The sequence below is a fragment of the Grus americana genome, chromosome 15 (assembly GCF_028858705.1).
Source record: "Grus americana isolate bGruAme1 chromosome 15, bGruAme1.mat, whole genome shotgun sequence".
Taxonomy (NCBI): domain Eukaryota; kingdom Metazoa; phylum Chordata; class Aves; order Gruiformes; family Gruidae; genus Grus; species Grus americana.
Window position 1 is genome coordinate 8,048,624 of NC_072866.1, and position 26,965 is coordinate 8,075,588.

General features: G+C 38.7%; 1 protein-coding gene across 11 annotated transcripts in view; it reads right to left on the reverse strand.

Moving 5' to 3' along the window:
• The window catches only part of TNRC6A (trinucleotide repeat containing adaptor 6A), a 54,923-nt gene extending 29,423 nt beyond the window's left edge, over nt 1–25,500 (reverse strand). For 6 of the 11 annotated variants that reach the window (XM_054842449.1, XM_054842447.1, XM_054842446.1 and 3 more), the window contains exons 1-5: nt 25,336–25,468; nt 24,550–24,597; nt 22,088–22,123; nt 11,843–11,933; nt 6,832–6,853 (exon numbers count right to left, since the gene is read on the reverse strand). In XM_054842449.1, coding sequence (XP_054698424.1) covers nt 6,832–6,853; nt 11,843–11,933; nt 22,088–22,123; nt 24,550–24,597; nt 25,336–25,340 — 202 coding nt within the window. In that variant the 5' untranslated portion in view covers nt 25,341–25,468. Of the gene's footprint in view, nt 1–6,831; nt 6,854–11,842; nt 11,934–22,087; nt 22,124–24,549; nt 24,598–24,991; nt 25,029–25,335 lie in introns of those variants that run through there. The other 5 variants (XM_054842451.1, XM_054842450.1, XM_054842441.1 and 2 more) reach the window with 3 other exon arrangements.
• Between the last annotated feature and the right edge of the window lie 1,465 nt (nt 25,501–26,965).

The window sequence follows — 26,965 nt, forward strand, 5'->3', positions numbered from 1 at the left end:
GGAAGAGGACCAACCCTGTGTGCTAAGAAAGGGGGAAACTGAGGCAGGTACTACTGCTCGGGACCAGCAAGAGCTCTCGCTCTGCACTGCTGGGTGAGGAGGCGCCCGATGACAAATCAGGTTTCAGTTACTATAAGGCTGTATTTATCTTCGGGAATAGTTTTATACACTGGCAGCATCTAAACGTACACAACTTGGGGCTTAAGACCAGCATCCTTACACCATTTCCCTGCTGTGTTCCATTTAACAATTTCCTGGCATGTCAGCAGCTAGAATATTGTTACTACATGACTGAAAATGTAGTTTTCTGGGGCTTTTTAAATTTTTTTGTTTTGTTTAAAGACCATTTTATCATTTGCTTTCAGGAACAGATACATGTAATGCAGCATTAAAAAGAAATGAAAGCAAACTCCTTAAACTTTTGTTTAAAGAATCAATTTGAATACTGTCAGTGTTACTTATGACTACATTTTTTAAAATTTCTACTATAATACACACTTACATATTTTGAAAAACACAAACATGAAGGCCTTTAGAATAAAACACCACCTAAGAATCAGCAGCTGAGTTGTGTTTTAAGGGAATATTATATTTAGGCTACTGAAAAAAAAGTAGAAAAGAAAAATTTTAGGGACGTCCTTGTTTCACAGGTGGCCAGATATGGGCCTTTGACAGAAGTCTGAAGGGGAAGAGGAGGAGTAGCCAGCTTCATCTGCTCACCGACACACTCACTCCACAGCCCCACCATCTCCCCTGCTCTGACACAGCAGTGACCCAGCTCTCTCTATTTCACAGCTGACTGGAGAAGGACAGAATTAAGGAGAGGAATGGCCAAGACATAAGTCAATTTAATGTACAGAGCACAGGGAATAGAAGGGATTCAAAAGCTATTAGATAAATTGGCAAGTTGATAAAAATCACCAACACAGTATCAGATTCCATCAATTGAAGTTGTTACCTATATTTAAAAAATAGGTAACAGATCAGATTCCTTGCACAATGTTTTGATGCATATAATGCATATAATGCATCAAAATGCATATAATGATCAAAACTGAATTTCACAAATATGAAGAAGTCTTAAACAAATCTATTTCCATGTAGTCATTTTCAAATTTCCTGGTTTAGAAATAATTAAAATAACTGAAAATGACTAAGCCTTGGGGGGGGCTATTTTAGCAAACAGCTAAAAATTTGTCAATCATTTAATGCATAAGAACTTAGCACATTCCTGTGGTCTAGGTACTGCAACAAGCTTTGAAGTTAAAAAAAAAATTTCATCACATACCCCAATCTGTCTAACTACTGGCCAAATCTTAACTTTTTCATCTATCAAAATGCCTTCTGCTGCAACTGATTCACACTAAGTGCTCTTTACAGTTTAAAGCACAGTTCATCCTACACCTGAGGGATGCTGACAGTGATCCACAGAAAACAACCACTTTTGCAGCCAGTATATCGTTATCAAGCCAACAAAGTAGCTACACAGTAATGGCACCACTTAGGGACACATACATCCTTCAGCCTTCTGCATACTGTATTTAAGCTTTTTTTTTTTAATTGTCAGCTTAAGTGGAAAATACACCTCGCTTGAAGAGATTTTTAATCTAACATACAACACCTCGTAACACAGTCAATAAGACTCAGGTTTCCTACACTACTGCTACCGTTCACATACAATTGCTCCTCTCAGATAAAGTAAAATCATTTCTATATGATGTTCCATGAGACGTCCAGAGTTGCAATACTGCCTTAAACATGCTACTGCAACGCAGCAACATTACTACTTTACTTTCCTAACTAAAGCTACTGTAAGAAAAAGTGCATATTATTACCTATAAGTCCATTGGATTCTGTTATCGAATCACTTTTGACTATAAAAGAGTGCAACTAATAAACAAGCTACTTTCTGCCAAGCCAGCCCCTAAGCTACGACATCAACAAGACTTCACAAACAGTTTAAGAAAATATTTCTCATACATTCTATGCATTCATTTCCTTAGCAAATATTGTAATTCTTTCTACTATGATCAGCAAACTAAATAGAAATCTTACCAGATAATAGAGTTATAAAGACTATGCAGAGTTTACATTTGTATGTTAATTTCAAACGGAAATTAATGAGAAGTGCAACAGAATTCCCTTCCCTTCACTTCCCTAAGTACCACAGAGTAAGTATCAAGCTATACAATTTACCCTGTCCAACATTTTCTGGTCCACAACTTCTCAGAAGACGAAATAATACATTAATATTCCAATATGGCTACTACAAATTCCAACACCCCTTAATTATTACCTTAATATTTTAATTTGTTACAAACAAGTTGCTTGTTTAATAAAAGTTTATTCTGCACACCAGTATTTTATTCTGAATCACATTAAGGCAGAAAGATAATATTAACAGACTTACAGTCTATCACAGTTAATTTAGTTGACTAGTAATAGCAAGTTTACAGAAACGAATATTAAAAATGACAGATTTTCATAAAGAACAAACCTGCTGAAAACCCACAAAGCAGGGGATGGTGAAGTTACAGTTTACAGAGAGATTCCAAAGAAAGACGCTTCCAACTTGTGTTGCTTTCCCACTCTGCAGATTTCATTAGAAAATGGAGGAGAAGCATGGTGTCATTTTACTGCTCCAGGAGTGCTGGCTGCCAACTCCTCCTGGAGTAGGGGCCCAGTGACTTAAACTCCCCCTCCAATAAAAAAAAAAAAAAAAAAAAATGGCAGCTGTTTGAATAACTTTAATGCAGATGGAAAACAGTTTCTCACTCGCACAAAATCAGCGTACACAGATCAAAACGTCTACTAAACCACACAAAGAACAGCACCAAGCTGTCATTTAAATGTTTCTTCTTGCTGCTGCTGAAGCTGACCTCTTAAAAACGTATTGTAATGCTCTCTGCCTGCATGTCATGCCCCAAAGAGTTGTCAGTGCTGGAATGCTGAAGGGCAAACAGAGGAAGTCTGGCTTTCAAGCTGACACACATAAGATGTAGTGCTAGAATTTTCGTTGTGGAAAAATGGCCGCAGCTGTAAGCTCAGCTAGCTGATCTGGAAAATATCTAACTGTTTGCCAATTCATTAACCCCTGAAGATCCGCACAAAGGTAAGCTGTATGCCATTCCTACGGGTAATTTTAACAGCGAGCGTTTCTTATTCCATTCATGTTCGCTATTCGCTTTCAAGATTTAAAAGCTAACATAACAGTTTTTCCAATCAGGAAAAGCATAGTTAGGCAAGTGAAAAAAAAAACAAAACCACAAACCCAACAAAAAACAGAAGAGTTAGTGTATTCGGGCAATTTTGCCTCACAGAAAAGAAAATGAATAAGAAGTTTCCAAGGTGGGAAATATGAGTCAAAGATTTCAATTCCACACCCAGCTATTTTTAAAAGCACTTTCCGTTTCAGTGGTTGATTCAAAGTTTATTCTGTTCTGCAATAAAAGTAGTACTTTATGCCTCTGCCTTCTACAAAGCAGGAGAATTCTGAACTGAAGATTGACAGATGTTTTCAGCTCTAGCTCATACTGTTTCGCAAAGCACAAAAGCATTCAGAACAACTAACCACAACACTGGCATCAACATTACTGTTCAAATTTTATAAATTACTTCACCAGGGTATTATGTACGCACACTAAAGCGTGTGCAAAAAGATATTTCATCTCTTAATGAAATCTCATTCTGTAGAAGTACACCACAATTACTGAAGTGAGCATATACAACAAAACTCAAACATTCTTCTGAAATAGCATTTACGTTAGTGCTTGGCTTATCATTAGCTACTGGTGGCCACAGTGCAGTTTGCAGAGTCCTGTTTTAGCAGAAATCCAGCGTAAATAGATTGATTTGTCCATCTTAATAGTACTGACATAAACCACAGGAAAAAATACATATTTTGACAAGCTATAAGGAATACCACAACAATTGACAATTCTACGGTATTCTCAACAAATAAGGACTTTCAAATAATACTTATTTTTTCCTAAAATACCTCGTACAAGAGCACTTGGAGGACACTTGTCGACGTATGGATTTGTTATGCTAGCTGCTGCACAAATAGAGAAACCGTCCACTTAGCAACTAAATATTACATTCATCTCTAACTCCTATGAAGTTCCTCTTCTCTCTTTTAATAAAACCAGATGTATAAAACTAGACAGGTTAGAATATTTGAAATCCACAGGAATGACATACATGCATTTTTAATGGCAATACTACAGTATTAAAATGCTACTTGTATCAGAGAGATTTACATTAGCATCATCTTCATTACTTCCATTCCCTATCCTGAATAGGGAAAAAAAAAAAAATCAGCACTATTAACTTCCTTGGAAGGTAGCCTTATAATTTTACATTCACACTGGTAGCTACTTCAGCCGGTACAACAACAACGTCTACCTTATCTAAAATAACATTTTGGAGCCATCCAAACTACGCTTAAAAACAAGAAATAACATCCCTACCCGCCCCCACCACTTAACCAGCTACTTTTCTGAAAGAAGGAACATAATTCTGAATTATTTAGAGATCCTATACTCTGGTATTTTATCTTCAGCTCATGCACAGAATAAATTATTTAAGATATTAACGTGATGGAAACTTAGGAACTAATGAAACATTAATTTGCATCCTGAATACAAGTAGGCAAAACTATTGAAACAATGAAAGAGCTATGTGCAACATAAGCAACGAATTTTGTTCCTATAGAAACTGTTGCAAAAAGTTGCATATCTGAATCCCCTCTGTTCTTCTTCAGGACTGCCAGCTTGTGTGCCTTTGACAACTCTAAATTCCTGCTAAACTTCCTGAAATACTCTTTTAATAATAATGTAATATTAAAGTTAGAACTTAATACTTCCATCAGTAAACATTAGGCATCCATGGATAAAATGGGAAAATAAAAAAAAAGGAAATAAAAAAGGGAAATATTAACTTTGTCCTTCAAAAGAAAGGCATTTTCTTTCAATTTGAAGATTACCATCAGGTAGCCTACTGAGCAGAATTACTGCCCTCCCATCTTCACGCTATTTTTAGCCATTTGCTTCTGCAGCCTCGTCCCTGATGTGACGCATGGATGCCAGTGCAGCATAAGTACATAGGTCAAACGTTCATTCAAAATGGAATGTTATTATTTACAGCTAAGTATTGTATAATTTTCCTCCTTCATTATCACTTCAGCTATAGTTTATTAGTTCAGAATAAACTCAAACAGTTTCACAGTTCTTTAAATCTGGTATATTATCTTAGAAGCCTTACAGCAAGAATATGCAGAAGAAAACAAATGCTTAGTCTGTACTTCAAATGCAATTCCACGCACTGCTTGAAAAAGGGTGCTTTAAAAAACAAGCGAAGAGTATTTATTAATTATAATACACCTCCACAGCTCTTTTATTAAGTACCCAGTTCTGCACCTAAAAGCAACTGTTTTCAGTGACCAGAGTCAGGCTGGAAGGGCCAGGACCTATACTGAGTCCAATGAAACCCACAGGATGGCTGCACACACAGAACATAACCTTCCATTCCTGCCATTGGCTATAGCAGCGGTGCACTAACGCTCCTGAAGCCACCACGCTCTGGCAGCTCCCTCTGCCTCAGGCGATCAATACTCCGTAACCAAAACATCAGCCTCCGCTAAGAAGCATGCAGGAGAACTCCAAGACACAGAACACAGGCTGCCCTCGGTCACTCTGCAGAGCACTGTCACACACTGAAAACCTATTGGTCCTACTCAATCTATTTTTATTTTTTTCCCCATTTAAACGCACACAGTAAAGTACACATTGCACTTAAATAAACTAGACATAAATGTGTCTCCTGATACCTGGTAATTGGTACTGCAGCCCTCGGCAGGCGAATCAGTGCATTTTTTTTATGCAGAGAACCTGCCTCCTCCATTTCAACCACATGTGAACTAGCACACTTCTTCAAACACACACCTCAGGCATGGACACTTTCATTTGTTTCTTTGCTGCTTCTCAAGCACAGTATGTCCTCTACCAACAGCACTTCAAACAGTTTTTGATTTTTCCAACAGTAATTGCATCTTAACTAAGCAGGACTTCTGAGCTCCTGTTTCTACCACTGCTGAAGTAAGTACTAAATCCAACGTTCCCAGAAAACAGGGATTCAGCAAGCACTCCACATGATCACTTACACAATTATTATCCACTTTCCAACTAACAGCTTGGAAGTCAGAATTAAAAAAAAAGTGAACAGAATCTTTTTTCCCCCTTTATAGAAGCCAGGTGGAATGGAGATCTGTATAAAACCCACAAACATTCAGAATAACTGCAGTGTTCCCAGTCTGTCACTGAACATGGAAATTACAGCTTTCAGATACTGTCATCTTGATAATTTTGTCAGGATGAACTCTCCACATGCAATAGTCCGTTAAAACTAGACATATCAATTACTTGTCTATCAAGAGTTCCCAACCCCAGAATATCTGGAAATTAAGTTTCTAACGATCCATTACATGGATCTATACATGCTCATACTTGAAGTGTTAGAGTGTTTGTGCACTTTTCAAAAAAAGAAGAAAAAAGGCAAACAAGGAAAAGACCTCAAGGTATTATGTATATGCCTGGTGCTGTATATATAACTAACTAAGAATGGAAAATACAAAGAACTGAAGACACCAATCCCTGGAATAAACCCTCAGCCATTATTCTTCTAGTCTTTTGTGGTCATTGAAAAAGTGCAACCGAAGTTTCAAAGATCCCATCTTTTAGTTTTGAGAAGAGCTTTCAGGTGACCCATTTGATTCAACATATTTAAAAACACAGAAATAATATACAGAATAGAAATAACTTTAAAGTAACTTACCTTTGAGTTTTTGTTCAATGGCCTAGAACAAGAAAATAGAAGTGTCAGTGATTTGTGCAGATAAGGGAAAAAACACATGTGCATGTGCCACTTCATAAAGCAACATTAGCTTTTGACTTTCCTCTTTTAAAATATTTTAAAGTTATTTAATTATGTACTTCAGAAGTGTCTCTCTAACCAACCCATGCCTATTATTCCTTATGCCTAGAAAGCTGTTTAAATATTATAGAAGACAAAATTAATTTGAAAGATAACTACATGAAACAGACTGAATTAAACTTGCAAATTAAGATGTTTGAACTGAGTTAAAAACTGCCTGGAAGCAAAGATCCGCCACCACTTTCATTATAGAATACGGCAGGGGAAGAGGGAGGGACCTAGAAATTTAAAAGGAAGTAAGAAAATAAATGCAGAAGCTTGAAGTCTTTCATTTACAATGGGGTTACAGCGTTGGTGGATACGAGAAGAGCAACTGACATCATCTACCTGGACTTGTGCAAAGCATTTGACACTGTCCAGCACGACATCCTTGTCTCTAAAATGGACAGACCTGGATTTGACAGATGGACCACTTGGTGGATAAGGAATTGGCGGGATGGTCACACTCAAAGAGTTGCAGTCAATGGCTCGATATCCAAGTGGAGATCAGTGACAAGCGGCATTCCTCAGGAGTCGGTACTGGGACAAGTGTTGTTTAACATCTTTGTTGGTGACACGGGCAGTGGGATCAAGTGCACCCTCAGCAAGTTTGCCGACAACACCAAGCTGCATGGTGGGTCAACACACTGGAAAGAAGGAATGCCATCCAGAGGGACCTGGAGAGACTTGAGAGGTGGGCATGTGCAAACTGCATCAAGTTCAACAAGATCAAGTGCAAGGTCCTGCATGTGGGTCGGGGCAATCCCAAGCACAACTACAGGCTGGGCGGAGAACAGACTGAGAGCTGCCCTGAGGAAGACTTGGGGGTCTTGGTTGATGAGGTCAACACAAGTCAGAAATGCACACTTGCAGCCCAGAAAGCCAACCGTATCCTGGGCTGTGTCAAAAGAAGCGTGACCAGCAAGTCAAGGGAGGTGATTCTCCCCTCTACTCTGCTCTCGTGAGACCCCACCTGGAGTACTGCGTCCAGCTCCAGGGTCCCCAGTACAAGACAGACGTGGGCCTTTTGGAGTGAGTCCAGAGGAGGGACACAAAAATGGTCTGAGGGCTGGAGCACCTCTCCTATGAAGACAGGCTGAGAGAGTTGGGGTTGTTCAGCCTGAAGAAGAGAAGGCTCCGGGGAGACCTTACAGCAGCTTCCAGTCCCTAAAGGTGCCTACAAGAAATCCGGAGAGGGACTGTTTAGAAGGGCATGGAGTGACAGGACAAGGGGAAATAGCCTTCAGCTGAAGGAGGGAAGATTTAGATTAGATATTAGGAAGAAATTCTTCTCTGTGAGGGTGGTGAGGCACTGGAACAGGTTGCCCAGCCAAGCTGTCCCTGGAAGTGTTCAGGGCCAGGTTGGATGGGGCTTTGGGCAACCTGCTCCAGTGGAGGGTGTCCCTGCCCATGGCAGGGGGATGGAACTAGATGGGCTTTAAAGGTCCCTTCCAACCCAAACAATTCTATGATTCTATAATGATTTCAAGATTCAGCTGGTTACACCTGTGATATGGCCAAGATGAGAGGTCTATTTGAATAAAATTTTATCATAGGATAAAGATGGGGAGAGAAACATTTCTTGTATGGAAGTGTACTTTAATTGTGCAGTTTTAACTATAAAACATAGTGAAACTGACTTAATAAAGGACCTCTCAAAAGCACAAATCATAGTTCTTCCTGTCTGAAACTAGAATGTTCTTAATTATCACTTTTGAAATGTACTATTGACAAAGCAAAATGAGATTTAATTTGATATGGTCACTTCGGTAGCTGTATACAACCCATTTTAATTATGATATTGCATATATTCATAGTATGCAATAAATTTGTGGTTCTACTTAAGCTACGATTGTCTATAATTAAAACTGTGAGGAGATAGAAAAAAGAGCATGTGTGAATGCAAGACAAATTTATTGATTCACTGATTTGATGTAAGATTTGGTTAGATTCAGATATTAGCACTGTTAAGGCTGACTACTTAAATTTTATTAAAGACTATTCAGAGCCATATCCTCACTTCTCTCAAGGAAATCAAGAGTACATTTACAGAAAAACCTCTTTTTCAACTTAAGTTGACAAAGGCAAGAATACATACAAAAATTTGTTATACTGTCCAATAGTTCATAATGTAGCCTCTTGCTTCCAAGAAACCTTGAGCATAAGCTTTTTTTTTTTAATTTATGCTCTTAAAGATTGCTAAAAATATCTAAAGACTTCAAAATCTCTTCTGAAGAAAACCCACTCTGCTAACAGTAATGCATCAGTCCCTGGAATTAAGAAAGCAAAAATAAAGCCAATGACTGCTTATACAAGTGTATCAAAAACCCCACACCCTCATTTTCAGTTTTGCCTATCTTATCCTTATTACCCTGACTCCTCCAATAACACTGCCCCTCCTCCTCATCTTCCAAAAGGCAGTTGCTGTAGTCGGGGCCACTACATAATGCCACAACTTTTCATTTTGCTCTTTGTTCAACAAATCTGGTTAAAAAATTATTTTGAAGACTTGAGAAGTTTTGTATGTACTTCAAACTCCAGGGTACCGTATGCATAGCAGCTGGCTTGGAACCAAGTGTTCAAAAGATGTTTTTATACGATTATAATAATGTAAATGGAATACAACAGTTGATGTCCCGCAAAAGCTGCTCAGCATCAGGATGCAAGGACTACTCAACTTAGAGAAGGTATGTTCTGTTAAGCATCACACCTCGGTGACTGCTGCTGTTCTCCCACTCCTTCTAGTTCCAATTATTAAAAAACTACAGAATATATAAACCCCAAGCATTAGCTTTTCCTTCCATAGTATGATTACATGATGCCTTTTCAGTGCTTGCCATGCCTATACACGTGTTTAGAGCTTACTCTAACCATTTGAGTTTTGAGCTGCAATAGAAACAAACCAGAAGATGACTTAATTCTGCCATAGCTTCACTCAAATTAGCTTGACTTGAGTTAAAAAAAAAATCAATTTATTAGCTTGGCACTTGAGCCATGAACACCAAAGTGAGACAACTTAGATTTTTCATTTTTTTTTTTTCTGTTTCTGCCTATCCACAGCACCCAAAGAGATCAGCAAAGGGGAACAGTCACAGGACAAGGATACTGACTACTTTTTATACTAATGTGCTATTCTCTAAAAGAAAAAAAAAAAACCTTGAACATATTTTGGCTAGGCACTTCCAAAATATATCAGTACTTGATGCACAGTTAAAGGCTTTAAAGTTTTTGCTAGAGACTCCATGGTTGATAATGCAAAACAGTATGTTCTTAAGAGGTCAAACAGAAAAAGTTAGTTTACAAAACAAAAAGAACAATTTTGGTCAATCTGAAACGACTCAGGAATGTTAACAGAACAGAAAAGGGATTCTGCCTTCCTTGTGACCTACATTAACAAGTTTTCATTTTAATCCAGAATCAAGCCATGTCTGTACTAGGACTTTTTTTTTTTTTTTAAACAGCAACATTAACTGGCAGTAGTTTGTTACCATGGTTTTTCAGAGGTATATTCTCTTTAATCTAGATCAAGTTTAAGCTTCTCCAGGAATGCACGTGAGCACCCTTGTGGCATCCTAATTCTTTGTCCACAGAAGCTGCTTAAATTCCTGATACACGGTCTACACACTCAACATTTTGTTACTCTCAGAATACAGCACATCAGTAAAGACATGGGGCTTCTGAAGAACAGTCTAGCAGGTGCTCCATAGCAGGAGAAAGTGTAAGCAAAACTTTCAGTTTTAGACAAAGGTCTAAGTCTCTTTACTTCCAAAAAAATATTTATGCTTTTATTTCTTCCACAAATTTCACTCTCAAACATGCCTTTCAAACTCAAGAAAATACTAAATATTGGAGTCAAAAGTCAGAAAGCTATGAAGAGCCACTTATTTAAAAGATTCAAATTCTACAAGTAAACCAGCTCCTTTCCTGTTACAACTTTTGATTAAAAAAGAATTCCAAGAGGAAGATTAGTTATAAATTTAGAATTGAGGTCCAAAAATTATTATGCAGCTTTTCTGTCAGCTTCTGGAAAGAATTTCTATTCTGAAATATGAGCAAATACCTCTTCTAGGAGTACTCCTCCATTTAGATTTGTTGCAAGAGTAGACATACCTTTTTGTACAGGTGCACAACGAACACCTTTATTTAGGCCAACAAACAGGAGAGCTGACTACTGATTTTTTGACGATGCAATAAATATCTTGCATTAGTCAATGGAATCAAAGAAAAAACTGTTAAGCAGGTTCACTTTGCTACCACCAGTTAGCAAACAAACCTGAAATGGATGTGTTCTAAAAAACAGATTTACAAGCTCCTCTCAAGCTTAGGGTCAATATTTAGAATCAATGGCCATGATCAATATCTTGACAGGAAACAGGAATTCTGAAATGTTTACAAGGATTTCTGTCATGTTTCCATCCCAAAACACCTTTGCTGTCAATATTTTCATTTTTATCCATCTCCCCTAATGCAAATTGTGTTATGACGTGTGTTTCAATACTGAAGGATAAGAAGATATCTTAAAGTAAGGACACAGCTGGAAGACGCTATCTTAAAAAAAAAAGGTATTTTTATTCTACTAATAAATGCACTAACACTGAGGAAGTTCTCAAACTTGAAACTGCTTCAACTGAGAATCAGGAAAAAGAACGGTCATCTCAGAAGAATATTTAATCTCTAAAGAAACTGTACACAAAGCGAATTAAGATGTTCAATGTGTCAGTTACCACTAAGTAACTGATAGTACATTTAAAGCTTAAAACATTAAATTAATAAGAAAACACATCTGAATAACAACAGCTAAACCAGTATTCACTAACAATGAAACGAAAAGTAACCCATAAGCACAGGATTTTATTTTTCATGTTCAACATACCTTTTTTTGAGCAGCTTCCTTCTTCTTCTTGTCTTCTTTTCTCTTTTTCCTTTCTTCCATCAACTGTTCTTCCTCTTCTTGCACTAAATCCCTGAACCACACAGTTTGTAATTAACTCTCCCAAAATACAATCTGTACACACTTAGATTCATTTTAGAACAATTATTTCACACTGATACAAAAGGAACTGGGGAATTTTACTTCTAATTGGATAATATTTCTATAGGGACTATGTACTTTCACTGCAAATCACAAGTGACAAAACTTTAAGAGCAGATGCAGTGTCAAGCTACGTGGAAGATTTTCTTTTTTCCAAAACTTACAATAAAGGCTTAGACATTAATTTGATTCAAAAGCCAGCGCAAGTTCAGACATTATTTAATCTCTACTCCTATTATGAATTTGTATGACACTGAGCTCTCATATACTGCATTTCCCCACTGTCACATGCCATCAGTTCTGACCCAGCACGGAGTTTGACTACCCTCAGCATAAGCCAGGCAATAGGTTCCTCCCCAGCCACACGTACCCTTTTGCATCAACACTGGTGCCTTGACGGCCATGCAGCAATTTGCATCAGCTCACTGATCTTAAACACTACCTCTGCCAAGAGACAACCAATATATACACATTTTCCTGCCTGAGCAGTGAGCTAATTCAACTGGCTGTGTATCTGTACAATATAAAGGACACATGAACTAGCAGGAACATGAACTGAAGAGCATGGTTAGACCAGAGCTTTCAATAGCAGAGCAATTTTAGAGCAGCTTAAATGAGCGACAAAACTGTAACTTGACAAAAGTGAAAACAAAACGTATCACACTGAATTCACTTAATACAATGTTTTACAACCTAAAACAGAGGGCTTAGCAGCAACACCCCTTTCCAGATTACGCTGTTTAAAAACAGACTTCAGCAAAGGCAAGACAAAAGGGAGAACATGGAGAGGATCAAAAGCAGAAAGAACTGAAGACATGCAAGCACACCTGCAAGATATCAGGGTCAGTAGGAACCAACATCTGATAGGATATTCAGGATAAGAAAAATAAACTTTTCTGTTAAGGCCACGCTTGGAGAGATGCAGTGATTCTGCATAAGAATGAGAGTGAACTCCACACAAACACAACTGACAGAAAAGACTGCGGGAACAGGCAGACAAAAAAGCATTTGGGCTAGTGGTGCAAAAAGCTCATGACAACATGGAATGTGCAACTGAAGATCAGTTAGTTTCATACATGAGAATAAAAATTGCTCACAGAAAAAGGATTCTGAAGTTTAAGAAGTAACAATAAAGCTGAATATAAAAATAAGATAGCGGCAGCAGTTTGCTTTTATGAGAACACTGTAAGACAGAGGGAAAGGAAGCCTACTAATAGTCAGTTACTTCAAAGTTCAAGATTTGGAGCATAAAGCATTTTTCTGTACTAGGAAGCCCACTTGCAAGACTCTTCTTTGCCCTTTCAGGGTCAGGAATGTTCCTAAATTCAAAAGCTTGGAAGCTTTTGGCCCACAAGCCCTGACCATATAGTCAGGTGGACGACATTAAAAAAAAATAGTTGGAAAATGTTTTCCCAGACCTCTTTCTGAAGCATATGTAGGTTAGAACACACAGCCCTCCGATGTCCTGAATCTTAACACTAGCTCCACCGCACATCTACTCTCTCACTGGGCAAACCACATCCTTCAGGCAAGTCCTGATTTCTATGATACTTTGAATGGGATGTGGAAACAAATTCCACATGTGTTTAAGTAAAGGAAGAAGACACCAAATTTACACTTTGAATAACCTTCAAAGATCAGTGTAAGTCCTCTCCTTTAATTTAACATTTCATATGTAACTGGTGTTCTCCTAAATCTGTACACACTTTCTATCTGATCAGCTGCAGCTAAAGTAACAAGAGGTGCTCAGACTCAAAGCTGCTGTGGAGATCTCTGGTTAGTAAAAGTGATTAGAGTCACATAGGTTATTTACTGTTGCAAAAGAAAAAGCCAAGAAACAACTGAAAGGAATTTACACCCCTGTTCGTGACAACTGGTCTTGGCTAGTGCCTACCTTCAAAATTCATCTTTGAACACAAAAAGCATTGTTTTTATCTGTCATGCTTTTCACATACTAAGGTAGAACAGAAGAAGAGATTTTATTACACAATTACTTTGAATGTATTAAAATCTCCTTTAAAAAAAGTTACCCTCATTCAATGACACATGGTTGCACATACATTATCAAAAGACAAACTTGTTATACAAAACTTTGGGGGTGGGGAGGGGGGGGAACACGGACGACGACAGGGGGGAATGAACTAACAATGTCAATAAGTGGTTTACTTCTGCCTAGAAGAACTGGACTCCTTTTTAACCCCAAACTACCTAACAACTACAAACCTCCAGTTTCCAATAATATAATTATATATATGTCAGAAGCAATGTCAATTGAATACAGTAAAACAAAAGATACTGCACAAGTATTAAAACTTTCATTACTTATTTAGCTATATAAATAATCGGTTCATTCTACTTTCAACACAGCTCAAGTCCCTTTCAAAATGAATGCAAGCATCAGTTTTGGTTTTGCCTTTTTCTTTTTTTTTTTTAAATCTACATGTGACTTCCAGTTCCCAGTTCCACTATGGAAAATTCATATAACTTTCTCACTTTTTAATTAGACAAAACAGTGCTCTTATGGCACCTACCTCTCACTGTAGGCAATACTAAACTGCAATACTAAACGGCAGCTCATCAGGTCTTCTCTTTATAGTAGCCAGCATCTTATTCTATTTTGTATTCTGCATAATACTGCCATCCTTTTGGAAGAGGCGAGTACCACATTATTGCTGCCCATTTGAGTTCTACCTTTAAACTTTAAAACTGATCTTCTGTCCCGTTGTGAGATTCTTCAGCGAGATGTTGAACGTGGTTCTCCTCCCATTAGGGACAATGCCAGAAGAACGCCACTTATATTTAAATTTCAAAGCTTGCGGCCACTTGGCTATTGCTAATATTAGTTTCAAACAATAAGAGATATGGTAGTACTTTCACATGACATTCATTGTGGAAGAAAAAAGCCTGCAACACTTTAAATATTTATAGCGCACAAACTTCTGAGACTATTAGTGTTAGCACACAAGACAAAAAAAAATCTTATGACTGCATTTGGGCAACTCAAGCATTTTTCTCAAATCTATTTTTATTACTATTAATACTGCCAGACAATGGCTATACTTTATCTAGATGGTAAAAATCCATTTGTATGGAGGGAGGAAAGGTTTATATGCACAAAATTAACAGGTATTTCTTTACTTAGTTACAAGTATCTTCTCTGATTTCTCTCTGTACACAGAAAATCTTTGGAGCATGGCTACATGTATCTGTACAGCAACTAATACAAACATAAATGAGTTTTCATCCCCACTTGCTGAGATCTTTGTTCTCACTGCAAATCTGCTTTCATCCTCTACCTGTTTCTTTTTCCAGTCCTCCCTTCTGTTGGAGTAACACTGATTTATTGTCTATCCAGCATCCCTCTTCTCCTCTACCACCTTTAAGATGACTGTTACAAGTACCAAGTACTCATCCACTCATGCTGCATGCACTAACAAAAGTGGTCTGACACTGCAGGTATTTACCAGAGGCAAAGCCATAGCATGCTTCAACAATGAGCAGCCAAACACCACCAGTATTCTTTCCACTCTACATATACAGCAGTGGACAACAGACCGACCACCACTCTAAAAAGTTTCCACAGACCAAATTCTGTCTTTTAAGATTTTCTAACAAGAGAGAGCAAGCATTAGTTACTTCTTTTTTAAAATAATTATTTCTGATGTATTAAGATATGCAAAAAAAACCCCTAAAAATGTTATTTCTGAAACCCCTCTATTTCAGTTGCACTGCAAGGCAAATCACAAACTATCAAACACAACATGGCTGTTTTGCATTTTATCATAGTTTTATTATCTAGCTGCAAGATTCATTGAGGACTATCTTACTGCAAAAAGCAATCTTGCATTTGCAATTAGGTATCAAAAATTATTTCATGGACAACTAAGAGGTTAGCCACGTAACTACAGATAACAATTACACTTGGCCAGTTTCATTTAAAGTAATCCTTTGCATACTTTGCAAATTTTGAGATAATGATTAACCCTCAATGACATCTGTGCACTCTAAAGGTGATGCACAACTCAGTTTTGTCCATCACTGTCTGCATCCTGAGCATTTGTAACCAAACTGAAGTTGGTAACACTGATCTCCAGTTTGAGTTAATTTGGAAGAATCCAATTTTTAACCAGTAAACAATACAAGAAGCACGTAAGTATGAAATCAGTCTAGAAAAAATAGCTTCTATAGACCACAGTTAATTTTTTATAGAATACACAATTCATTTACAGTTGACTTCCACACAAAGAAGAGTTAGTGATTCGCTACTCAGGAAGACAGTATTTCCTAAGTACCACCGAGAATAAGAAACATCTAATCCAACTGAAAAGGCCAAGTACCATATTGTCCTCTCATGGCCAGGAAAAGTTGTGTCCACAACCCTTCTCCTCTCACAACTTCATTGCTGCTGTGCATAATGCACAACTACCCTGCACAAGTGCTGCTGGGCTGACAACTCCCAGAAGTGCGAGTTCAACACAGATGTTCTGTGAGCAGCTCTCTGCCCACCTTGTCCCAGGATCACCCCAGGAAAAAGCACCATCACAAGCAGGCTGTGCAATGGGAATTCCTGTCACCTTCCCATGACATCCTCTTTCCCAAAGGCTACTTAGATCCAGGGAGGGAGCAAGCTGTGATCCAGAGTAACTGTTCTGAAGCAGCAGCTTCTGGTTGCTATCCTTCCTGGGGTACTTTGTCCCCAGGTCTACCCAGCACTGGGTGTGCACATCTTAATGTGAGATGAGCTGCAAGACCTTGGCAAGAGACGACACCTGGGGAACAGGCTGCTGCTGTCAGACACAGTCAACCTGTCTGAAACTTGCCCTGGCTAGGCTGCAGAGATTCGGGAAAGAGTTCGGCTCCCTCTCATTCCACCTGAATGACTTGTGCTAGCAAGCTGAGCAAGGTCTATGGGCACAGGTTAAACACCTCTGACTTATCAACACTGCAGGATAGTACATTACCTAGGATTGTCTACTGGAACAAAAGGTTATTTACAGGATTTCTAATAACCTGAGAAGAATTTTAAGAGTTAAGAAAGCCACTAGTACTTTGGTTTGTGTAACAAATTTCAGTGTGTCACATGCAAAGACTACATTAACTGAAAAATCATTCAGCTTTTAGAAGAAAGCTACAGCACTTTAAAGAGCAAGCAGAATGCAAAACAGTATTTTCACAGAAAAAAAAAAGTAACTCATCAATCCTGCTACAACTAAATCAACAAGATTACACTTTATTTTTAGAATACAGATGCTAACAACTAACATACCAATTTCTCTGGAATATTCTACCACAGCATCATTTTTCTGTTTCCACACAGGAACAATAAAACTCCTGAATGATGATACTGTGATCACTCTATTTTCATGTATTTAAGAGATTTCAGATTAAAGTCAGCTTAGAACACATACACCCCCCGCCCCGATTAGTATGAGGGCCCTAGGTGACCCTTGGGGAAAAAAAATAATTACTCACCTATAGTGCATAACATGTTTTTAAAAGAGTATTAGATTACCATTACAATGTTAAATCTCAGTGACTGGAAAGCAAAACTAACCCACTGTACAATTAACTAACAACAACTGTAAAGCCCTTACTGCTCATGTTCTTCATTGAAAACTGAATCTTTCAAGGAAGGTAGTCCTATTCTCACTACCCTCTTACATAAACCTGAAATAAAAATTCAGATTTGCATATTAAGTCATCACAGTCTAAAGCAGAACTCCTGAATTTCCATCTCTGACAGCTGAAAGTGCAAGTTTCCTTTATTCTCTCTAACACATTAATACACGGCCTCTCAACAGACAGCAAATGATACTATTTATGCATCAGATTCCAACACCCATTAGAACATACAACAAACAGGCTACATTTTTAATGCTACTCCTTGAGAAACAGAAGTGTAATGTAGTATTTCCCATTTATCATCTTCGACTTTAATAGCTACCTACTCCTGCTAAGTACTCAACGCTTTATACTATTCTTTGTGTACAAACTATCAGCAGCTTCATGTTACTTTACAGCACATAACAAGAAACACTAGGAACCCACTCTCACAGTAACTGGACGAAGGCAGAAGATTAAGTTCTTTTGCTGGGCTTTTTCCTGCGTCTGGGTAGATTTACTCCATTGACCTCATATGGCAAAAGTGTTTGCAGCAGCATGCTTGGTCCATCAGCTGGCCAAGCAAAAAGCAATGACTGAAAAATCTGATTCATAACATGAATATATAAACAGACTTCTATTATTTCCCCTATCAGTCATCCAGCTTTCACTAAAACACATGTACAGGGAATTTCCTTTTCCTCCTATATAATTGGATTAGCTTGCTCAAGGTTAAATGGTCTTAGCAGAAATGCAAACCTTATTTTTCAATTTAGATCAACTGAAAATAAAATACCCACGCCATACAAAATTCACATTTGAGACTGGAGCAAAGGCCTTGAGTTTAAATAGCATAACTTGAAAGGTGCTCTATTTTCAAGTGAGACCAAATGAAAATGGATCTTGCTCTCAGGAGAGACTGCACCTTTGACGGCTCTGAGAACATAATGAATAGAAGTTGCCATTATCTGCATAATTTTAAATAGACTGTCAGATAAATATTTACCGTTATTTATAGAAAAGAGAGTCCAATTTTATGTACCTCAGCACAAACAACAACAAACTACCAAAATGCTTTACTCAAGCCAATAGAAAAAAAAAAAAAGGACTTTTTAATCTTCTAGGACAGGTATCACTTTGGCAAAACAGAAAGTGCCATGTGATTCTTGGTGATTTTTGATATGAAGTCTTAGTTCATTACTATCACATGCCGTTAAATGAAGAACAGCTACATTTTTACTTCTATAGTCAGCATTCATTACTACTTCGTCTTAAGTTTTGATTTTATATGGTTTGATTTGTTATTTGGCTTGCGAACTGGAAAAAAGCAGTAATGCTCAAAATGTAAACATTTCAGATAATATTTACATCAAATCATATTTTACTTATTGTACAAGTATGTGGGCTGAAATAGACATATATAACCTCTATTCTTACATTAGAGGAGAATCAAGTATAACCATATTTTCTCAGGAAGACATACTGAGGATGCAATAATTAATGTTTGTGCAGCATGCCATCTTTGCTGTTACAATATACAAAAGGGAAACACGTTATGCCACAATAAAATTACGATTCTAGTCGCCTCACTGAGAAAATTATGGTTACGAGAAGAATTCTGACACAAATTAAGATTTAAGACATAGCACTGCATTATTATGATTTCAACTCAATATTTATCTCTGAGTGAAAGTGTATATTACTTGCACACAGCAAATTTCAACACCAAAGTAAAACAGGTCACCATTCACCGTTAATGCCAGTTACCTAGCATCCTCCAAAACTGAACTACCTACGCAACAGAATTGCATTCATCGGGTTTCCGGATTCTTCAAGCTAGCAACAACAGTTAGAAATGCCTCCCCACAAATGCTGCTAAAGATGCCAGCAGTATTACAGATGCTCAGGTACAGTGTTTGCCAGTCAAGCAGATATCTTCAAAAATCACTTTCAGACCGCATTAAAGTCACGCTGCCCCACAAGATGGTGCTAGCACATTTTTAAATACACTTCTCCATCACCAACAAATGCTTTTGGAAGCCTGGAGGCTGTGAAGGGATTCTCCCAAAGGCATTGCATGTTAGGTATCCTTTGAAGCCCTTCAAACACTGTGAAGACTACACTGGGGGTTTTGGTGTCATTGTTACGGTCCTCCATGCTGAACACATCCACTGGTCTCGACCACCAGTGGGCAGGTGTCACACAGGGGAAGCACTTTGCCACTGGACAAAGGAGACCAGTTAAACCACTAGCCAACCTGGTAGTGGCCCTGTCTTACTAACTGAAGGTAAAAAGATAGTGATCAGTCATTTCTCAAATGGACAGATGTCATTCAGCCTATTTACTGATGGCAGGATGCAGGAGACACTGACAACACGCCTGCTACTGAATCCCCAGCCATCAAATTTTGCATTAACTATTTATGGATTTTTAACTTTTACATATTTACTACATGTAGTAAACATAAAAGAAAGAATTAGAAGTGAGTATATACAGTGGCTTTTGAAACCACTCTAAAATTTCCAGTGACAAATATAGCAAATAAATTTTGGGGGAAAATAAATAAATCAATCCTTTCCACCATTTGCTTTTCTTCTAGTTATAAATTAACTTGCAATGCTACAGGTGGAACACTGCCAGATAACTACATTTAAGTATCTGGAATTGAAAGATCTTTTACAATTCTGCAAAGACAGTAAATGTGCATGCATGCACGCACTTAGTATTCAACCTATGTCTGATATTCTACACAGACTTTCAGATTGCTGAAACTTTTAAATTTTGATAATTTTTCTGTATTCTCAGCTACAAGTTCTCTAATCTTTTGATTTTTTGAAATTATACAATTGCATACAGCTGCCAATAAAAATTAGTTTCTATTAAAAAATAGCTACATTTTCTACTAAATCATCATTATACAAGAATCAATTATAGAATGTGTATTTTGATTAAAAATGGATCCTCCAATTCCTTTATCAATGATTCCCACAAAATAGCATACTACACCAAAAAGAGCACTCTTCAAGTTTATGGAATAGAAACCAGTATTTTGAAGTTAACAAAAAAACACAAACAAACCAACAAACCCCATCGGTTCCTTAAATGGAAACACTCTGGCAACTAAAACCACTCAGCATATTACACAGGACCAAAGAAAGCCTCAGGCACCGATAAAAAACCAAAAACACTTATTTACAGATGTCGTGTATGTGTGAATTCTTTCCAGCTATTAATGTACAGAAGAGCTGCTGCCAAGCTAAAAACTGAAACAATTACTTCAATGAATAATTAATCAGTAAACATGTGTCAGCTACTTTCTTTTTTGCTTTTAAATACCTCAGTCTTTAAATTATCACCCTAAAAATGAAGTGACAGAATTCTACCTACCATGTCTACCACTACCAATTACATGGAATACACTCATCTTTCCCATTTTACTAATACAGAAACTGGCTCAATAGAACTATGTTCCAAACTACAAGCACTATAAATACGCCATAGTTCTTGTGTAACATTTGTGCTACAGCTTCATCTGAAACATTCACGGCTACACAAGCATATAAAGACAAATGTATTTCCCAAGAAGTTTATCGTGTAAATACATGAGACTTCAGTAGCAGCAATAAACAATCCCTATCTTCATTTAACAAATGGCAAAATGAAGAAGATAGACTAAACTGCTTCTCCATAATCACACTGGTCCTATAGGATATCTGTAACAGATGCACAAACCCAAACAACTGCAAAGTCCAGCATCTTAACCATAAGACTGCCCCATACTCTAGACTGCTTCAGCTTTATTAACGCAGAATCAAAAAGTATAGTGCACAATGGGTTTGCTGCAAGACTAGAAAAACAAAAGGTAAATGCAAGTTACCTTACGGGGACAACCTGACAATTACATGTGACCTGAAAACATGTGTGTAGAGGAAAAAGGAATGCATAATTTTGCCTAAGTATATCCAAAGGTCTTGAAAAGTATGAACAGAATGCTGTCTCTTTGCAATAAACTCTTCCCATTTGACAGCAGAAGTCTTCCCATAAGAACTTTCTCAGAAAAAAACCCCCACTCCTGAAAACCCCAACAGAAAATCAAGTCCTTAAATATCAACAGAAATGACATTTCTCACTGTTTCTCTATGCCTCTATCATTGAGCATCTCTTTTTTTTTTTCTACAGCAAATAAGGAAAGCCTTACGGAAATATGGTCATTATTCTAACATGGAAGAGTAAAAAAAAAAATTTGTACAGTTGTAACTTAGTACAATACATGGATGAAATATAGAGATATACATGACTTCAGGTAAAAAGTTTGCTTTCCCAGAACATGGACAATCTGCAACCAATGCAGATGGAATCTCCAGAGCAGAAACACATGTGAATGAAAGCACTGTGTGATTCTTTCCTATAATTTGCATGCTTGTGAAGAGTCAAGCTCCCGTGTTTGGAAAAAAAAATAACTGTAAACATATTTGAGATATTTACCTTCTCTCAGTTCCACATAAATGAGGCAGGAAAGCCCTGTTTACCAAACAGAATTAAAAAGTTATTTCTTAAATCAGAAGAACTAAATGGTGATTTTTACTGCTTCTGATTTTAACCAAATTTAACTCTTGCATTTCTCCAGTTAATAACAGACAGTTCTTGTTCAGCAGTAGACTGCAGGTGACATTTAACTTGTAACATTATGCAATAATACAGTGTGCAATACATTTGAATTACCGTCACAAATCATGCACTATGTTTATTTTTGAGACCAGGAACACTTGCATAGAACTAGGCATGTATGCATTTTAAAGAGAATGCAGGCCAAATGAAACTTCCTTTCCAAAAGGCCAAACAAGCCAAATTGCTAACCCTGTGTTTTAAACAGTAATCACTCCAACTAGATAAGCAAGCTGTAGCAAAAGCTGTAATACTTATCTTACTAGGAACATTGGCCTAGACTGTGGGTTTGTGATAGGATAAAAAAGAATATTTGCTATCCATTAATTTATAAGCATAAACTCCAAAGGTGACTTAAGATAAATGAAGCAATGCCAACATCCCATGGAGTTTACAGTCTATATATACACTATGCAATTTTGGATTAAGAAAAACTGTAGCATAGCTCTATTTACCTTCCCAGGAAAAGATATTTGCTCTTTTACAATTTGACTAGGTTACTGCAAATTTAATAAGATCGTAAATAATGACATTAGAGAAAGTATGAGGGCTATCTGTTGAGTTCTACAACAGTAAAACAATTAATCAAGCCTATCCAGAGTAGGCAGGCCACAGTTTTATCAGGCTATGTGCTCATATGATGAAAACTCCCTCACTAAACGTGAACCAGCTAGAATACAGGTTTCTGAAAACAACTTGTATATTAATGTTAACTTAAAAACAGTTCTGAATCTTTTAAATTAATAAAACGCATACCTCCATGCCAGAAAACATGGAGATCCATTGCACATCAGAATTTACTCAGCGAACCTTGTTCTGTCCCCAACCCCCACAAAACACTGAGTTTAGGCAGTTCTATAGTTTACTTTCATTTCTCATCACTATCTGCCACGCCTGCCTGACAAGAGATCTCGCTCAGGGTCATAAAAATGTGAAAATCTACTGACGTACTAAGACTTGCACCAGAATATTGTTTTGAACTTAGCCCTCTGTCCATCTAAATAATATAGTACCGAAACTGCTTCTGGCATCAAGTATGCACTGAGTGTTTTCCACAGAATGACAACTACTTATATTTTTTGTTATTTTACACTGCATTTTGGTACCTTTTGTGGACTGATTACTTAAAGAGTTGCAATTTGAAATCATTCTCTTCAAGTAAAGTCCATTTAAGAATGACCTTGACATTGTATTTAAAAGCAAGATGCTAAGTGTATCTTAAAGATTCCATACATTTCAGCAACAAAAAGGGAAAATAATATTCATGGAGATTAAGCATATTACCAGAAAAAAGGAAGACACACACTGACAGCAGGAGAAAGCCAATCAGTTTTCACAGTGTAATCCTAAATCAATTGGGAAGTTGGAGACTGATTAAGCATGGTAAATAAGGAAAAAAAAAAAAAAAAAAAGCAAGGTACCAGAAACTAATATTCTATTAAATATATTCAGGGTTTCAGCATATTTCAAGTGGCCCTAGTAGAAGTCCCCTTAAAGGTTTGCTAGCAAAAATCCTTTTAAGGTCTAATCGGAAAAAAAACCCACAAAAAGAAAGTAGGACAAAAGTCAAAACCAAAGAATGTAAACAATAGAAAGAGGTAGATATTTGCAAGAAAGTCACCACTAAAAATAAACGGTGCAGAAGAAATAACTACAAAAGTGATATATATTACTAGCACAGAATTCTTAATTCAATATAACTCTTACTTCTTTACTCTTAAGCTAAGTAATGTAAAAAAGGAACTTCCATTCTATAAAGATCTCAAAAACTACATACTAATGGAAAATGCGCTGCCTTTAACTCTTCACGGAAAAAGAGGCAAAACCCTAATAGTTATATGGCAAAATACAGTCTACTTGAGTTCAAAGCAAGTTTCTTGCCAAAAACAACTATTTCTTGCCTCCCAACAATATTTGCCTGAACTGTATAGGGGGAAAAAACAAACAAACCCTTCATTCATTTTTAGTTATTATTAGGTACTACAACTTAGGACAGAAAAGTTATTTTTCTCTTGAAAAATCTATACTATTAAAGAAATTCTATTATAGAACCCTATATTGTTATTAAGCAAAAGAAACCATGGTAAAAAGGTGTTTAGTCTACATAATTAGCTAAAATTGCGGAGATTTCTCTGTGCAACAGAGGACATTTTCAAATTCAGGGGGGTTTTATCCTTACAATTAATATGAGATTAAAGCTGCAGATAAAGCCCACAATGATTTCTAGCCCAAGGCCAACTCTTGTTCTGAACTGTAGGAGTGAATTTAAATGAGTATCTTACCTGCTTAGTTTTCTTTCGACTTCTTTGGTAGCTTTAGCTTCCAATTCTCTGGAATAGAAAGTGGTGTTGGTTTCCATGTCAACAGTAATACAGCACAAAGCAAAAAATAAAACTGGAGCGGGGTTAAGATACACACTGAGCTCCATATGTTCATTTGTCAGGAGGAAACAGGGAGACCACAGATTGCCAAGTAATCAAATGATATGTTTACCCAGGGACAGTCAGGCAAGTGGAGCATAACCAACACCAGCTATCCTTCGCTACTACACAACCCCTACTTAATCTCTTCAAGTACTTTAAGGAGAACAATTCTGCTGCATTACTTTAGCCTGAGAATTTGTTTAAAATACAACAGCGAGAAAGCCCCCCCCCCCCTCGCCCTGCCAGCCTGTAAAGCTCGGCGGCTGCAAAGGGCTGCCAGCTCCGCAGAAGCAAACAGTACCGAGCACTGGAGGTCAAAGCTCAGCTCCACAGGGAAAACATTGCTTTTGGGCAAACGCCGCGGCCCCTTCGGGGGCGAACCCCTCCCGCCGTCCCGCCCGGGCGGGCACCGCTCCCGGAGGGAGCCCGCCCGCTGCCGCGCTGCAGCCCGCGCCCCCGTCCCCCCACCGCCGCAGCCGCCGCCAGCCCGGGCCGCCGCTCCCCCCCCGCCGCGGCAGGGCCGGCCCGGAACGCTGAGGGGCTCCCCCGCCGCCCGGCCCCTCCCCCGCCCGCGGCGGTCGGGTCCCCGCTGGCGCCTCGGCTCGGCGGCGCCCGCCCTTCCCGCCGCCCGGCCCCGCCCGCTACCTCATGTATGTAAAGTGCTCGGAGTCCGGCCCGGCGTGGCTGCGGCCCGGGCCCGGCGCTGGCGCGGCGGCTCTAGGCGGCCTGGGCCCGGCACTGCGGAGCGGGAGGGCCCGGCAGCTGCTGCTGCAGCACCGCCGCCATTTCCTGCCTCCTAACCCGGCCGGGTTCGGCCCCGCCGCACAGGAAGGGAAACCCCACCCCGGGCAGCACTTCCGGGTCGCCGCGCTCCCCCAACATGGCGCCGCAGCAACCGCCTTAGCAACGGGGTGGGGGAGGCGAAGCGCCGTCGCTCTGACATTGAGGCCGACCTCAAGGAAGGCCGACCCCGCTCGAAGGCCGGTGGCCGCTCCGTCAGCCCCGCGGGGCGGCACCGGGCAGTGACGGGCACCGACCTTGCCTCAAAAGAGGCTCCACTGAGGGGCCTGAACTAACCCGTAGTGCGGGGTGTGAGGCCTGCCCGCCTGGAGCAGAGGGCCCGGGAGTGTGGGTGGTCTGCACTGCAGGACCTAATCCCAAATTCAGGGCTTCTGTTCAGGGCCTGCAGTGGCACAGCCCCATCACCGTGGCAAGGGCTGCCATGGCAGTGCATGGGGACAGGGTGACCTTTCGTAGGGCACTGCTGACACTGCCCAGGTGAGCGGGTTTGGATTTAGTTCTTACTCATCCTGAACGCATATACATAATTCCAAGTGCTATCTCATCAAGCATCCTTGATCCTTCCAACCCATTCTATGATCCTACAGAAAAGGACAGTTACTTCCCCCAGCAATGCGGGGCAAGGCACAGACAGGAACATAACATAGGTTTCCACATGTTTTTCAGCACGTGTGGTGCGGCTGTTTCAGGTCCTAGGCACTGCTGGTATGCTCAGCTCTGTTCCAAACTGTAGGGCATCAAAAACTACTGAGACTGATGAAAAAAAAGTGTTAATGTCTAAATAACCACCGTAGAGCAAGACATGCCTTTCTCTTACCCTTCCAGTGACTTCATTAGGTGGAGGGAGGGAATGGAAAAGCAGCACTGCAAACCTAGCTAGAAATTGATTTATGTGAACATAAAGCTTAAGCCAAAAAATACACAGAGATATTCCAACTTCAAATACATAAAATGAAGAAGGAAGACTATATGAGCCACGCTCTTTGTCTTAGACTTACTTGACTTCAGTAAAAATATCCCAGAAATTAATTTAGAAAAATCAAACCAGTCAAAGGACTGACAGGGAATAATGGGAGGGAATTAAGAACAGTAATTTCAAGAAATAGTGAAGCTGAGAGAAGAAAAAAATTCACAGTAAACATCTGCATTCTTACAGGCACTTCCCTGTGGACAAGGCGGAGCTGGCATTGCGATGAGGTCTGCATAGCCCAAACAACGCAAACGTGAGAACTGCTGGAAAATTCCTCAAAATGAAAGTGAAACGATTTCATTTTCATCATCCAAGTCCACAGACTAAATAATGGCAAGGAAGCATTTTTTTAAATTTAGAGCAATTTAAAGTGTAATTACTGGTATAAATAAGAAACCTATAGAATAAGAAGCTTGTTTCCAATGCTGCTTTTTAACTCTTGAGTCCATTTAACATATCTACATCATAGAATCATAGAATCACAGAATGGTTTGGGTTGGAAGG